General features: G+C 46.6%; 1 protein-coding gene across 11 annotated transcripts in view; it reads left to right on the top strand.

Annotated features, from left to right (window-relative positions):
• FBXO10 (F-box protein 10) overlaps nucleotides 1-16992 on the top strand; it is a 33506-nt gene that overhangs the window by 206 nt on the left and 16308 nt on the right. For 4 of the 11 annotated variants that reach the window (XR_010386063.1, XM_026099335.2, XM_026099338.2 and 1 more), the window contains exons 2-8: nucleotides 745-2474; nucleotides 2637-2861; nucleotides 3856-3908; nucleotides 3999-4168; nucleotides 10019-10081; nucleotides 10230-10823; nucleotides 12908-13747. Coding sequence is in view for 10 of the 11 variants with exons in the window: in XM_026099335.2 (XP_025955120.1) it covers nucleotides 10236-10823; nucleotides 12908-13747 (1428 nt within the window). In the remaining variant the exon portion in view is untranslated. Of the gene's footprint in view, nucleotides 1-59; nucleotides 2475-2636; nucleotides 2862-2894; nucleotides 3251-3855; nucleotides 3909-3998; nucleotides 4169-10018; nucleotides 10082-10229; nucleotides 10824-12907; nucleotides 13748-16992 lie in introns of those variants that run through there. The other 7 variants (XM_064501720.1, XM_064501719.1, XM_026099332.2 and 4 more) reach the window with 7 other exon arrangements.

Here is a 16992-nt window from a genome sequence, read left to right as displayed (position 1 = left end):
GTGACGCGGGGGAAACGCGGCGGCGCGGTTGGCGGAGCTTCCTGCCCTCAGCCAGTCAGGGAGCGGTCTGGGCGCGGGCGCGGTTGGGGCGGATGCACGGGGTGGGGCCGGCGGGGCGGGGTGGACTAGCGCAAGCGGTGAGGTAGACGAGTAGTGTGCACTTACTTCGGACCAATGCAGAGACTTTAGTGTGACAAATACTTTGAAATGTTGAGCAAAACACTGATTTCCCATACTTTTTATTCAGCTTCAACCTGAATTAAGGCAGAAGGTAAATGCGTAAGTGCTGAGCTTCTGCCTTATCTAATGAATACTGCACTGTTTTTCACTAACAGGTTTGAAACCACCTTATAAAGGACGCATTGTTAACCTTCTTTGGAGAAGCTTAGGCACTGTGGGATGATGTCATCTTGAGGTCCAGAGGCAGGACTAAGAATTTGATCCCTACTTCTTGATCATCCAGGTTATTGCCCCCAGCTAGCATATTTAGCTGGGCAGCACTTAAGTTAGAAAGGAGAGTAACTCTGTGTTTGTCTCCCGGGACCAAGAGAGAAACAGAAGAGAGTTGTTTCAGAAAGGTGCTGGTGGGGGGAAGATCCAAAATTTCAGAACTAGAAATGAAAAATGAGATCATAGATCAGTCTTAAAGTGCTGAGCTGTTGAACTGCCTCTGTGACTCATCATATCCAGGTGTTTCAGAGCCTGATGCTCAACCCTCTTCCTATGCCACTTTCCTTTCCACAGCTGATCGACTTCTAGTCCGACACTGCTGCCTTCCTCAGACCCTGGCAAGCTAAGGAACAAAGATGCTGCAAAGTGTCATGATTCAACTCATGATGATGATGATGGAGAATTTCCAGCTTGCCTAGAAACTGAGTTCCCTGACTGTAGGCTATTGTTTTCTCTCTAGTTCTCAGATGAAAAATAACTTGAGTTCTATGTCCATCTTGGGGTTTTGTGTCCCCCTCCCAGGGGTTTCTCAGGAAGTTTGTAATGGCAAAAAGGCCACGGTTCTGCTACTCCCCCTGCTCAGATACTGTGAGAATCATCTGCAGAAGAGCCTGTGCCAAGGCTTTCGATTGATGAAGCTCTTTCTGTTCTTTTCAGAGAGGTGATGCTGAACTTGTTTCTCCAGAGCTGGGAGAACGCCCTGTGGATGATCACATATATAACACAGTACAAAAGCACTTTATATCTTTGCTTTCTTTTCGTTTGCGTTGTAATGATGCCTTCAGCCTCTCTGAGCAAGTCTTAGAGGCTTGTACCAACATCTGACACAGTAAATCTCTGGTTCAACCAGGCATGCATCCATCTTTGCTGGAAATTTCCATTCAAGTGGCTCTGGTGCCCTCCTGTGTATCCTTGCTACAGCCAGCTCCCTGGCCTACAGCTTACACCTTCACAGGGGCAGATACTCTTGGGTGAAAGCTGCCAAGGTAAAAAGCTGCCTAGTAAACAGCACTTACGTCAGTAGACTAGAAATTAGGGAGTGCTGGGAACCCCTTCTGAAGTGCGGTTTAGAAAAAACAAGTCATCCAGAAGAATAAAGATTCTTAGATTGTTGAAATCATTTCTTGAGACTTTGAAAAAGTTCTGGCTCTCCCAGCAGAGGATAGAGGTTGACAAACTGGAGAGAATTCATTACAAGGTTACTAAGATGGTGAAGATGTTGGAGCTCATGACATATAAGGACAGGCTGAGAGAGCTGAACTTGATCAATCTGGAAGAGAGAAGATGAAGGGACCTAACTGCAGTTATCCACTACTTAAAGGGGGTTTCCACAGAAGGCAAAGCCATGGTCTTCTCAGAGGTGCACAGTAAGAGGAGAAGCAGCAACAGTGCAGCAAGAGAAGTTCCCAGTAAACATGCTTCCCCAGGAGAGTGGTCCAGCCCTGGGACCAGGCCTAGAGCAGTAGGGGGATCTCCATCCTTGGACGTATTCAACTTTCACCTGAAGGCTTTGAGCAAACTGAGGTAGCATTGGACTGAGCCCTACTTGGAGCAGAGGATTGGACTGAAGACCTCCTGAGGTCTCTCCCTGCCAAAGTCTTGCCATGTTTATGCATGTAGTTTAGGCAAGTTTATTGTGGGGTTGTGTAACACAAGCTTTCAGCCCTTGTAGCAGGAGTGAGTTAACCTGTTCATTTTAAATTGTGATTGTGTGTCTCCTTTTGGTGAATGCTTAGGTGTAAAGAAAACACAGCTTCTCTGCCCCGTGTATGTCTCAACATCCGCTGTATATAAAGGTGGCTGAATGAATGTCCTGCAACACTGTTCAGTGCCTCTTCCTTCTCATGCCATTTGAGTCCTAATTCTCAGGGCTGACCAAGATGTACATGAGCTGGATCATCAGTGAGAAGAGGAATTGCTTAATCCTGCTTTTGTGCTGCTCATCTCCACACAGGGTGTGTCTGCGGCAGGAGGAGGCTCCCAGCATGGATGCCCAGTCCTGGACGGTCGCTTAGAGTGCACAGGTATTGGCATCAGCTAACCCACAGCAAAGCTCTCTCCAGTGCAGGCAGCTCGAGCCCAGCAAGCAATGGGTGGAGCTCTGTGCACCAACAGCAGAGCTGATTTTGCCACTTTTTTTTTTTTTTTTTTTTTTTTTTTTTTTTTTTTGGTTAAAACATACGTAGCTAGTGTTATGTGCTAGACCGTAGCTGAGGGCTCCGACCGGGGCCTGGAGCCGTGCTGGAGCTAGGCCCTTTCTGCGCCCATGGAGTTACCACCTCGGACTCGCACGGAGCTGTAACACAACGCTGAAGCTTGACTGGGGGAGCGGATGGGCAGCCGGCCAGGGGCGACATCCGACGTCGGGCTCCCTCCTGCCGGCGGCTCCGCATGCCGCTCCAGCAAAGCAGGTAGCGCAGCGTGGGGCGAGCGGGTCCGCGCGTGCGGGGACGCCGAGCCGCGGCGGGGCGGGCACGAAGCCGCCCGGCCCCGCGCGGCCCTAGCTCCGACCGCTCCGCCCCGCCGCGCTGCCCGCGCCGGCCGGCAGCGTGGGGCGGTGCTGCGGAGCGCAGCGCAGCGCGTTTGGAGCGGACCGTCCTTTCCCCGGGCCCGCGCCGTGCGCCGAGGCGGTGAAGCAAGCTCCTGGCGCCGCCTGCTCCTCCTTTGCGCTGGCGCGCCGCGCTGGTCCATGAGCTCCCGGTGGCGCCGCGCTCCCGCCGCCCCGCTCCCAGTTGCAGCCCTACCTCTGCTCCAGCGAGTCAAGCGAAGAAGCGGCGCGCCCCGTCCTCGATTAACTCCTGTAAGTGACACGGATTCGAGCAGAATACAGATATCAGCCCCCCCCCAACACACACACACTCCTTCCTGCTGCTTCTCTAGGAGTAGTGAGAAGGATGCTGCATAAAATATTTGCTGTGTGAGGAAGGGCTTTCTGAGTTTTCTTTCACTGTTGAGTGGGAACTTGCAGACAGGTTTGCAAAAAAATTGTTCTAGAGGATAGCCCAGAAGAGAGGGCTGTGCCCAAAGCTGGTGTCTGCATGGCAGTGGCAAGGCAGTGGCTGTGAGGGCCTCCATGGCAGCAGCTGTGGGGGGCACAAGGGTGGTCAGGCTCTAGTTTTGTCCTGGGTGTTTTGGGGACGATTTGCTCCATGGAGTGTTGAGAATTTAAAAGAGCAAGGCTGTTTCCTTGATTACTGCCTTGATTTTACATGCACGATGTGTCCGATGGTTCTTTACTGCTCTGAGAGCGACTTAGTTGCCCAACACTCTCAGTGTCTCAGTGCAGTTTGGCAGGTTTTATGAGACAGTTAATTGCACTGAGAATCACTGCTCTGCCTCTTCCAATGGGAAGGAGCAGCTAAAAACAATGCACTGAATTCTTGGTCATTCTCACCTTCTTTACAGTAAAATCTGGACACAGGATGTCATTTCAGAGTGCAGCACTAGAGACAGATGAGGTGAGAAGGCCCCTACTGGGAACCAGTGTAGGAGGTTGTCTCTTTGTTGTAGCTTTCCTGCCTTGATGGCATGGTCCCCTTTTGTCGCAGAGAGACCACATGGAGACCACTTCACCTGCCCAGTGAGCCATTCTGCATGGATTGAGCCTTTGGCTCAGATACCTGTATTGTAAAGTGGCCGTCAGGAACGTCATGGGATGGCAAAAGACACTGGAAGACACAGCTTTGTGCAAAGAGGGCAACTCTTCCTTCTCCAAGAGGTACAGAACTGAAGTTTTGTTGGCCCGTGGCCTTTCTTTCTGGGGAACAGACGGCTGGAGCATCTGATCCTTAACTGAGCAGGCTCAGAGCACCAGAACTATCTGTTGAATTCTGGGCCCTGAGCCCCCAATCTTCTCCCAGGTGTACTGAACACATGGTGCCATGCTGGGGTTGTGCTGAGGCTGCTCTCACTTGCTTCCTCCTGGGTATCCACGTCTGCCCTATGCTTGGGCAGTGCTGTCTATTGCTTCATCAGGGTTGCTTTCCACGCCAGCCCCACATCTCTGACCAGAAAATTCCTCCAAAAAACCCACCCAAACCCTGCAGCGCCTCTAAATTCTGTGGCATCCTTTCCCTGACAATAGGGGGGAGGGGGGCATTACCACAAAGCTGGTAATCTGTGTGGTGGGGAGCAGGGAGAAATGTTGGGAGCAGGGAGAAATGGAATAGCTGGCATCTCTTGATACTGACCGTGTCAGGACAGAGACTAGGCTGGATGGAGGGCACCAAGGACCATGAGGCTGGACATTTTGTCTGAACATTGCCCTACCCCTACATTTCCTGTTTCTAGTTTGGGGTCTGCTAGTGTTTCTTGACCCTGTTTGGGACTGACATACATGTGAGTGAGGAAAAGAGATGGAGGAATTTCGAAGGGATGAGGTGAAACTCAAGGAGTCAACTTTGTTGAACTGAGTGGAGAAAAGTAGGGAGGAAAAGGATGCAACTATCAGCAAGGGCAGACATTCCTCCCCACGAAGAAGAACCTGCATTGTGTTCTGTCTTGGGTAAGTCAGATGGTGGGGAATGAAGGTTAGAAAAGCCAACAGGTAAAACAGGAGCTAGCACTGCTCACAGATTAAGGGTTTGAGAAACGTGGTTCCTGGTTGTTGGCTGGCTAGAGCCAATTAATATTTTATGGTTTATGGTAATATTTATTTTATCAGGCCAACCTGTAGTTGATTATGCTCTGTTAACTTGCAGTTAAAATTTCTTCTGCTGGTCTAATTTTCTGTTTGCATGCAAAAGCTGTGGGAAAACCACTGCTAACTCTCAAGTCCCTCAGTGCTCAGGGATATGCCTTTGTGCTTGGTATTGTATCTGACTGCGTGCTGGGGCACAGGAATTTCTCCCGCTGACAAGTTTTAGCAGGTTAAGTACTGTACATGACTACTGTGAATTTGGAGGTACAGGAAGATCATTTATGGTGGGAAATGATGTGATTTATACAGAGGTCTTGAGAGAGCTCTTAATGTCTGTTCAAGAGCAGACAGTGGGGAAGTGGTCAGGATCCTGATTAACAGAAACATGGCCTTATTTTGGCTTTCTAAGCCTTTCCTGTCAAAAATGGTGCAAGGTCATCATGGTGCTGTCATGACAAGAGCCTGACTACCTGTTGTCATCTGATGGTTTTGAATACCACCACCTGAAAATAACACACACTGTTCCCAGCTCTCCCTGCTCTTTTGAGATGTATTTTGCTGATGGTTTCAGACGTCTTTGAATTCTTGCAGAAAAATAAGTTTAGCTTTTGTGTTTGTGCCTTCTTCAGTGCCTTATACCTCGTTGTTAAATTTCGCCAAAAAGCTGGGAAAACTAAGCTAGACAGTTAACTAAAGTTATCCCCATACCTATCAGCTCCTCTTCCCGTGCCCCTGAAAACCCAAGCCAGAACAGTACTTCCTCTGCCCAGAAAAAGAGCTGCTAACAAATGAGTATTTCTCATGGAGAAGGATGATGCTTACATGAAACAGAGCTTTCAAATGTTGTTTGTAGCTGATGTCACGGTGGTGCCACTCTTTATTCCCAGCTGCCCTGAAAAGCATGGTAGTATTTATTCATGTTTCATGTTTCCGCAGTATCCACAGTGATGAATTTGATTTTGCCACAGGGAGTCCACCAATTTAAAAATCATGCTGAGCTCCATCAAGGGCAGTTTACTTGACCATGGCTTTTAGGGAAAGCTGGGAAGAGGAGGAGTGGCAGGGGGAGGCTTGTTTTTCCATCTCATTACTCTAGAGCTTCTGCAGTTTTTTGTTGGCAGTCTGTTTGTTTTCCTTTGTGTAGTAGGGTTCCCTTGGTGCAGAGTTTCTCAGAGCAATTATGGGCAGAGAATGACAATAAAAAAAAAGTTATAGATTCAGGATGGAAAGAAGGAATTAGGACATCTCAGGGCAGAGATGAAACCCGTTGTAACTTTTAGCTTGATTTTTTTGTAGCTTTCCAACTGAGAGCATTTCCTTGGGCTTGTTTAAATGACTATGGCTGTAGTTCATAGGTGACACAAGAAGCTGCTTAAGGATCAGGTACACGCATTTCAGAGAGATCGTCTAAGCAGAGAAATTGAGGTACTTTTCCATATCAGGACATCAAGAAAATACCTTGGTGATTCTAGAGTACCTGTGGGGCAGTGTGATAGAACACCTGTTATATTTTGAAGGACTTGGGCATTCAAACCCTGACTGTTGCATGCTGGATGTGAAGCAGTAGATGAGACCTAATAGCAGTCTGTCTTGTTTGCCTTAGCAGTTTGAGGAGGGTGATCTCTTCCTTTTTCGGCTACACTTGATGTCAGTATCATCTGTTACAACAGAAGAGTTGGAAGACTTAAACTACTGATGGAGTCCCTATTTTTATTGGTTTTGTTTTGGGGTTTGATTAATTTTAGTAGTCTAATAGTAAATAACAATGGTTTATGGTTATTTTAGTATTTTTATTGCTACCACAAAATCAGCAGTAAGGATTATTAAAATTTAATCCATAATTACAAGCCTGCAAAAGCAAAGGGAACAAGAAAGAGAAACTGATGAGCTTTTTGGCTTCTTGAAACAGTGTGAGAATAAGTCTTCCACACAAAGTCCTGCTCAGAACTCTGCTTCTTTAAGTATTTTATGTCTGGTTTCTATTTTACTGTGGCACCCAAGACTGGGATGTTATTAGAGGAGACAGAAACAGAACTGCTGTGTTCCACAGACTTAAGTTATGAGGGGCACTGTACCACGGTTTGAAGGCCTTTGTTCTGAATAGACTAAGTGGATTGGTGCGTGTGGGAATATCTCTGTAACAGCAAGTGTGTATTAGCTTCAGTAAAATTAAACTTAGAGATTCCTCATTAGGTACTAAAAATTGGGCTTTGTGTAAGGAATGTAGGAGGAAAAGTTATTTGTATTGTAAAAGGAAAGCTTAAAATTCAATTTCAAGGCAAATTTGGGCTTGCTCTGAGCACAGAGGTTCCCTCATGGTAGTTACAGTATACATGGAAGTGAAGTTGCCTGTAAAGAGAGGTAAAATTCACCTCATTTGGTCAAAGGTAGGTGATCAAAAAGCAAGCAAATGTTCTAAGTGGTGATGCCTAAATGATGTGTCTGTATTGCCAGTGTGTATGCTTGAGTGAATAAGGATTGCTCCTGATTGCTTTTAACAGCATCATATGTGAAATTAATTCTGGCATTAAAATGTAAGTTGAGTCTTTGCCTGAGCTTATTTCCAGGTGTGTAAATGGGCACAAATTGATGGCAGTGGGGGTGGGAGACAGTGAAAACAGAACTGTCCAGTGCTAAGTGTAGCACTGCAGGTCAGAGCCCCTCAGCTGTTAAGTGCTGTCCCAGCAGCTAAACTGACCTAAAACCAAGGTCACTTGATGACTTCCCCACAGACACATATTTTCCGATTTTGTTTGTACAGGTCCTAACATGCTAGGAGCATTGATCTTGGGCTCCCGTGCCCTGCTAATGCACAGAAAATAAGTAAATCCAGCAGTGGGCTGCTGTAGGGAGAGTGTTGATGCATTATGTAGCTCCTCATTTTTCACGATTGATTTTTCTGGTCACTGATAATAACATTTCTAGTCTCAAATATTAAGTGGTAAATTTTATGAGATACCTTCCTGTTTACTGAGGCTGAAATTTATTGTTCGGTCAAGAGCTGTGAGAGGTGTTGTGAGAAAAGGGGGGATGAGAAGGCTCTGTTCTGTTGCTGTATACACCAGGATGGGAAGTGAACATGAAAAGCAGGAGTGAAATCCTGTACCACTGAATCCTTCTGCTACAAACTCTAGCAGGGACAGAATTTGATCACAAGGGACTTATGCCACTGGCAGCTTCTGTTTCTTGGGGTGGGACAAAGAGAGCAACACTGGACATGTGTAACTGTGAGCTAGAGCAGAAAGAAATGACCATTGAGAAATGACCCCTCACTTGGGGCAACCACAGATAGGCTTGCGATTCAAATGTCTTTGGATCTTTATGAGCTGTTCCTATTCACTGAAGTTACTTTGCCAATAGCAATTTCCAAATATTTTCTATTTGATCTCTGGTCTGTTCCAAGGTTCCCACTGGCATCCCTGGGCTTTGGATTGGGCTCTTTCTGGGTACAGGGTAGTTCACGCTGTATGGGGACATTATTATTGGGGAATTGTGAGGCCTACTTTTACTTCATATGGCTGCCTCTTTAATATGACAGCAAACCTTTAATCATAACTTGCCCAGTAATGGTTTCTCAGTCCTGCTTCGCAGGGCTCTCCATGGCTGATTCCCCATCTACTGACTAGAAATGTACCAACCTGTTTAGGACTGGCCTTGTTACAAGGTTATTTTGTTAATTAAAGTCAGTTTTAGCTCAGAAGCAGAATTCTGAGGATTTCTCTTTCCCACACAGCGGCATCCTAAACAATGGAATAATTTCTCACTTCTCAAATATGAAGCAGAAGTTCAAATATATGGAGTGATTTGTGCTTGCTCACCAAAGAAAAATATAGGCAACAGGGTGAACTCAGCCTGTAGAGAAAGCTTCACGCTTTTCCTAACAAGCCTTGTGTCCCAAATATTAAACAACAAGCTCTGGCTGAGGACTTGGAAACTTCACTTGTCCTTTGTTTGCTGCATTTTCCTCTTACTGCATTCATCACTGGCGGAAGCCTCAACTGGTTCTCTTAGCTGTGCTGTTCCCTGCAATGTGACTCTCCATTTCTCACAGTGACTGCTGTGTCTTACAGCGGTACCTTTCTCATGCAGTTCCCCCAGCAGTGCCTTTTACATATTAGAGGTCAGTGTGACCGGCATCCTGCCCATGCTAAATCTGTCGAGCATGCCCTTCTTACATCAGCAGCCCCTTGCTTCCAGGAAGTTTGCACCCATGTCACCAGATGGAAGCTAATGAACAGTATGCAAGGCATGTATAGGGAAGGGCTGGGACTCTCCCAGAGCTGCCATTGCTCCTTTGAAACAGACCTGCAGGTTGCTGAGAGATTTTGTTGGTTGTCAATTGCGATTTTTCCAAAGACATGTAGGTCCCTGCAGCCCTGACTCCATATTCTTTGTGTTTCGGTGGCTGTGCTAGTTGTGCACAGCCACTCAGCACTCCTTCTTCCTCTCTCTGATTTTGATAGTCATCATACTGGAACAGTGAGTGACAGGGCTGTTGGTTTCCCGCCTTTCATTTCCATCTTGTCTGGCAGATGCAGGGTATACACTGGAGTGAAAAGTCACACTTTTGGAGCAATTGGGAGACCTGCTGTGACCCAGGTGTATGTGGAAAACTGACAAAGTATTGCAGGTAGAAACTCAGAGCAGTGAATACAGCAATTCTCACAGCCAGCTGGAGGTAGCAGGATTTGCTTGTTCATGTACAGTCTTCGAGCTCCAGGGTTAAACAACAGAGTTTTAATTACCTTGAAAGTGCGGAGATCTCAGGAAAGCTTGTGTCAGACCTTCCTGGGTCTGTGAGCATCTGCTGACAGGAAAGGGAGACAGATGCAGAGTGGATGATGGTGGCAGGATACTGTAGGATTAATGCTGAAGCTGCTGGGTAGTCTTGGTCAGTCTTGGTCAGTCTTGGTCGTCTCTCTGCTTTAGGTATGCTGAACATGAAGACATGATAATTCGGGTCTGTTTCTGTACAGCTGTGTCCCCTGAAAGGTATGTCTGGGTGGGACTTAAATGTTCCTCCTGAAACATGGTCACCTCCCTTGCTAAGCCTCAGCTTTCCCATCTGTGCCTCAGAAAGTGAGGTGTTCCTGGCCTTCTGGCATTCCTGGCTAACCCTGACTTTGTGTCCCATTCTTAGTAGGTGATGATGGAGATCAGTGACCTCCCGGAGGAGCTGTGGCAGCTCATTTTATCCTACTTACATCTCGCTGACCTGGGCCGCTGCAGCTTGGTGTGCAGGGCATGGTATGAACTTATTCTCAGCCTGGACAAAACACGCTGGCGACAGCTGTGCCTGGGCTGCATTGAGTACAGACACCCAAACTGGCCCAACCAGCCTGATGTGGAGCCACAGTCCTGGAGAGAAACATTCAAACAGCATTACCTTGCCTCTAAAACCTGGACCAAAAACACCCAGGACTTGGAGTCCTCCAACTGCTTCTATTTGTTCCGAAGGAGGAAGGATCGACGTCTGCTCTGTGTTGGCACAGGATGTGAGTTTGACAGCCTCAGAGCTGCCCTGGCCACTGCCAGCCCCTATGACCGCATCATGCTGCTGCCTGGCATGTATGAGGAGCACAGTGAGGTGGTGCTCAAGGTGCCTGTGGAGATTGTGGGGCAGGGAAAGCTGGGGGATGTGGTGCTGTTGGTGAGCTTTGACCAGCACTGCCCTACTACTCGCCTTTGCAATGTGGTCTTCATGCCAGCCCGGTTCACTCCTGTGCTCTACAAGGTGAGGCTCGATGGAGTGGGAGGCAATGGGGATGGCCATCTGTAGGGTGAGGCCTGAACTACCTGGGATGATGCTCATGCAGGGAAGCACTCACAGATGTATCAGGATTCCCCACTGTATGCTCTGCATCAGGATGGCTACAATGCTGGCAGGGCTTCATCCCAAAAGCAATTCATGACTGAGAGGTAATCTGCCTTCACTCAGGGTGAGCAGTTCTGAATCAGGATGCCCCAGGTTCTTCTTCTGGACCTTAGCCAGGGACACAATATTATGGGATCCCCATGATCAGCATATGATTAATCCAAAGGGGATGTGGCCCATGTGAGCATTGGACCCGTGGTCTTCTGCTCCTGTCTCTGCCTCTGAAAAGGATGAAAATATGCCTCTTTGTGATGAGTCAGTTCATCAAGAATTATTATTTGTTGTTTTATTTACCTTTTAACATTTTATTGCATGACATATTTAACTTAATTAGTCTGAAAGTCCGCAGGAGAAAGATAATGCATCAGCATTCGATGGGAAACCTGAGTAACATATCTGCTTGGAAAATCTGTTTGTCTCCTGCAATGTGCAAGATTATTGAAACAGGCACATAATGTTTTATTCTGCACTATTTCCTGCACTTGGTTTACAGTCTGTGAAAGCTGCTGCATTTCATCTTTCAGGTTGTTGTTCTTGTTCCTGTTCTCTGCAGTGTGATAAAATGTTTTGGCTGCCATCAGTGGAACAAGAATATTTCCTCCCAAATCTAAAAATGAAAAATGAATTAAAAATCAAACAAACTACAATCCACCTACAGTTGTAGCCTTGTGAGCTGCAGCTTCAGAAGGGCTTTTACAGGCAGCTTCTCTAGGCAGAAGTTGATTTGATTGTGTCCCTTTTAATTAGCTTTTTTAATTAAAAAAAAGGAAGATACGATTTAGTGTGGAGCAAGCTAATGGTCTGAAGGGATTTCTGTGGTGTTGTCTTTGAATACAGGGAAATCTATTTCCGTTTGTGATGTGACCACTTTTGAGGGTGCTCAAGGCTGAAAACAAATGTCAGGAGGGTGTGCTGGCTGCAAGCACTGGAAACCTTGACAAATTATGCTAGCTCACATATCAGAAGCTATTGATTTGTCACCTTTTAAAGTGGTCCAATAGGCATCAAGGGGCAATACGGGAAGATAAAATAGCGATTCAGGAGATTTCTAGTCAAATTAGGAACATGATGAAATTCCAAACACACTATTCAGCATAAATGGCCCCTCTGCAACCTGACTCATTCATGTTGGCCCTTTCTGCAGATAACTAGACAGATTCGTCCTTGCCATGTGGTAAAGAAGGAACTATTTTGCCATTCACAAGCATACCTGTGGTTTTCCAGCATCTGTAAACACTGCATGTATAGCCTAACAAAATAGAAAGGCCGTGGTAGGCATGGCCCATTACATTACAAGTACCAGCACATCAGAACTGCAATTAGATGGAAAACTGTAGTCAGGGGGACAAGGAATGGCTGGTATCTAACTCGCTTCAATATTGCAGCATAGTGCTCAGTATGGGAGAAATCTTTATCTGTTTTGCTTTGCACTTCATGTATCACGAGTGCAGCATCCTTCCACCAAGTATGCTAATGGCTCCAAAGAGAACTGTAGATCTCCAGGCATGTCTAATGTCTTCTCACCTGTTGCTTCACTTAATAAATGCTTGAGTCCATTAATGATGCCAGCTGGCAAACGCATGTCTCTGAAGGCTGCAAACTCTTCTCTACAGGATGCATGACTAAGATTTAGTGATCTTAGCACATCCTGTAGGCCTTGCTGCACCACTGGGTGACCCTTGGGCCTTGCTGAGATTGCATCTTGGCAGGGAAGTTAAATACAAAGTTGCCAGCGGGGAGAAGTCGGTGGATGTCACTTGCTGCAAGATTGATTCTTGTTAATTCAGCCTGCAGCGTTGCATCTGTTCCTGTATGAACTTGTCTGTTTTACCTGAATGCATACTCTGTGTGTGTGAGCTGTGTGCTGTATCAGGACTTTATAGTAGCTTCAGACTGCTTTTTCTTGTAATGTTCAATGATCTCACCTTGTGCTTATTCGCCAGACAACTTCAGGCTATGTCCAGTTTGACAACTGCAACTTTGAAAATGGGCAGCTGCAGATCCATGCACCAGGGACATGCCAGGTGAAATTCTGCACCTTCAGCCAATCCAGCATCCATTTTCACAGTGTGGCCCTGTGCATCCTGGAGAACTGTGAGTTCACTGGGAGTGAAAATGCCTCAGTAACTGTGGAGGGCTGCCCAACCTCTGACTGGAACTGGGCCTGCAAACACCTGAGCAGGCTGGCCAAGTCTTACCCAGTTGCCGTACAGGTGTCAGACCCAGCCTTTTGCACCATGACCAGGCAGGAACGCTGGAGGAACTCACTAGTGGGCACAATGAAAACACATGAGATTGGTGCAGGGGAGGAACGAAATAACCTCCTTTGTGCTCAAGCCATGTTTGACTCAGCCAGCAAGCATTCTGAATTCACAGAGAGTCTTCGGGCAGCAAAGGAGAAGGAATACCCAACCCTTGACTCAAACTCTAGTGACAGTGACTTATGCAGTGAAGATGAAGAGGGTGATCAGGCTGTGTACAAATTACCATACAAAGCCCACAGTCTGAGACACATGCTCACCAACGTTATGCACAGCAGGCTTCAAAGCAACAGGCTGCGCGGCCCACATAGAGACCTCAAGCTCAAATCTCTGCAGCAGGAGCTGCAGCAGGACAAGGAGGCCCAATCTTTGGCCAACTCTCTGCTAGGCTGCATCATCCGGCAGTGCCTTTTCAGAAATGGGAAAGGAGGAATCTTCATTTATTCACGAGGGCAAGCAAAACTGGAAGGAAGCATCTTCAGGGACCTGACCTACGCTGTGCGGTGCATACAAAACAGTAAGGTACTGTGAAGATTGCTGTAACTTCTCTTCCCTCTCCCTCCTTCTGCTCTATCGTGTCCTTTCCTATGCACAGCTTGATTTAACCAGCCCAAATGAGAGGCAGGTCACTTGCAGCCTGATGCTTTCTGCCTGTAGTAACATCATAGTTGCTGCTGGAGGCATTAACTCAGTGGTACATTGTGTAGTCAGGCATCTCAGTTCCACTCCACCTATAAATAAAACTCTCCACCATGTAAAAAGATGCTCCAGTTATCATCACCTTTGTTGCTCCCAACACAGTCCCTACCACAAATCCAGGGCCTTAGGAGCTGCCATGGCAGTCCCGTAGTCTCTAGGTAAAGATCATCTCTCTTTGCAGCCAGTCCTGGCTGCTTCAGGAAAGCCTGTGAGGATCTCTTTAACAGCCAAATATGAGGCATAAGGGGAGATTTTGTTTAGGACCATGTGACTAGAGGAATGAATGAATGAATGTTCTCACTTCACAGCATTCTCGTCTAACCCTGTGTTTGCCCAGCATTTTCCATCTCTTTACATGTTTCTTCAGAGGTTTTTTCTGCCACTGCACTCTGTCCTCATACTTCTCGCATGTAAGAGAGTTCACATATGAACAAGTGTAAAAATGCAGAGATTGTGTTCTGCAGCCTCAACTAGAGTCTTGTATGGTCAGCTAAAACTTCTCAGCACTGTCTAGAGCTCTGATTATGTGAACATACCAGCCTGCAATTCTGCTGACACTGACTTGGACCGTTATGGAGGTGTTGAGCAGGAAGAAGATAATTACTTGTCCTGGAATTTGGCCAGTTCTACTGAAGAGAGCCAAAAAATTAGCTTTAACATAACACACAACTGTTAAAGAAAAGTCCCTCTGTGACTGTCAAAACAGCAGGTGGAGACAGCAGAGATCAGAGCTGCCTCAGTATAGGTAGAAAAACTAGGGATAAATCAAAGGAAAAGGCAAACTGTTTGGTCAGAGTTTTTCAGCAGCAAATTGGGTTTTATAAAAGGATTTTTTCTCTCACAGGTATTTTCATCCAGCAGAACTTTGCCTTGTTTAAAAACTAAGTTAAACCATCTTTTTGTCATCAAATCTGTGTTTTCTGATGTCAGAATATTACTGTGGGGCTCAGAGAATGTGTAGTTTAGCGGACCTGTCCCTGCTTTCTTTCCTATTGCTGTCTTCCCCATCAGAATACATCTCCCATGGAGCATTAGTTTAATATTCCAATTGGAAAGTGCATCCTGGGAGGCATGATCTGATAGAAGAGATGAAAGAGAGTTGGATCACCTGAGCTGCAAGGCCTATAAGACATTGTCAGAATTAAGATATTTTGGTTTGGAGCTAGAGCATCTCATTTTTCAGTCTCTTGCTTTAAAAAAAATCTGTAGCGGGAAGCAGGGAAATATTTTTCTGTTCAGTTCTGAGCAAAGGTTTTTATTGTGATTGTGCTAATTCACAAGGTGTGTTTGCAGTGCCTGCAGAAGGATTGCAGAGTGCTGATGGTAGAATTGCTTCATTTCTTGATGATGGAGAATGGCATGTTTCTTTCAGAGAGGAATTCAGATCAGCGGATTCCTTTTCCAGTAGGTGCCCTCCCCTCTGCTGACAGCACGTGGTGAAGTTCTTGACGTGTTGCTCACCCCATATGAGCCACTCAGGTGCCATTTTCCTTGAGACTTGTGTTAGTGTCAAGTGCACTTCAAGCACTTTGACCTTGTCCTTTTCTAGTCTTCTCAGTTCACTGGCAGTTTGTTCAGCAGCCTGATTTTAATTGACAACAAATGGAATGGGGATTAGACCAGTCCAGCTGCTGCTCTGAGTGAGAATTTGCTTAGCTAGAAGTTAGCCCAGAGGCTTTCACTGAGGGATTAGTGTATCAGAGCTTCAGACGGTGGGACTCTGAGATCTTTGGCCTTGTAAATGGAATAAGATGTAAAGTGAATTGGGAATACATAGAGGTTATGTTCTCAGAGTGGACAAAACTTTGCTTTCCATACTAAGCTGGGATCCTAGTTGTTTGAGCCTCCATCACATGAGCACCTGGGCAAAGATCCAGCGTGCCAGATTCTGCTGGCAAGAATGGGCATAGCTCCCCAGTTTCTCACAGTGACTGTTGAAGGCACTGCAGTGCTTCACCAACCCCCAGCTCTGGTTTTGCCCTGGAGAAGGGAGTCGGGTGTGGCTGGATTCCTCCACTTGAATCTCAAGGAGCCAGCTAGTGGGGGCGCAGCTGTGGCTAAGGACTCTGGGTCAGACCTAGGTGTCACAGCAACTGCTGCACTTCAGGAACTTGTAGTAACATAAGTGCCATGAATGGTTCTTTGTCAGGTTCCCCTACCCATGTCCTTCAGCAAGTCTGGCCACTGCAGACAGGGAACATGTCTGGTTGGTCTGTGAGCAATACCAGGCCTGCAACTCAGCACCACTGGGTCTGTACCACTGGATCTGCCAGCACCACTGCCCCGTGGCAGCATTCTTTGGAGCAGATGTCTGCCTTTCTCACCTTTCTCAGCTCCCTGCCTGTGCAACCAAGAGTGACTGATGAAGATAGGCAGCTGTCAGGTCCCACTGAGCTCCACGTTTAGTTAAGAGATTGCATGAAGCACCTTTCTGGAATGAGCAAATAAAAGGAAGTATAATTTAACTACCTTCTGATCTGTGTTGTTCATTAAAGTGGGATATGCAAAAGCAATTTGTAGATAATTTCTCACCACTCATAAGACATGGTTTTAAGACATGAGTTTGTTTGACTGGAAAGTACTAAAGATTGCTGCTGCACAAATATTTAACTACTTGTTTGCTGCTTAGATGAAACTAGGTTGTGATGAGCATGGCAGTGATTTCCATTTGCTTGCTGGCTTGGTTCTGCCCCAGGTGGCACAAACTTTGCTCTTAAGGTGCAAGACAGCAGACAAGTTGTGTTCTGAGTGTGTGCGTTGCAGGACATTTGCCCAGTCAGCTTCATGGGAGGCTCTGTAGCACCTAGGTTTGTCTGTCTTGCCTCTGAGCAGTTCTGTGCAGTAGGAAAGTGAGGAGCCAGCTAGTTGCTGTCTGTATATGGGAAGGACATTGACATGTATGGGGACTGCAGCCTGAAAAGACTGCCTAAGAGGGGAGGGGGCAGATCTATTGTACCATGAACTGTTTGGAGATGTGTTAAGGGGGAATGATAGTTCACTGTTTCTGACAGCATGGGAATGTAACGCAGTGAATGAAACCTTTGAGGAGGCACTTTAATGAAACCCTT

This window comes from Dromaius novaehollandiae, chromosome Z, assembly GCF_036370855.1.
Source record: "Dromaius novaehollandiae isolate bDroNov1 chromosome Z, bDroNov1.hap1, whole genome shotgun sequence".
NCBI classification, from domain to species: domain Eukaryota; kingdom Metazoa; phylum Chordata; class Aves; order Casuariiformes; family Dromaiidae; genus Dromaius; species Dromaius novaehollandiae.
The sequence above is the reverse complement of the archived record's forward strand: the minus strand, read 5'-3'. Positions and strand labels throughout refer to the sequence as shown.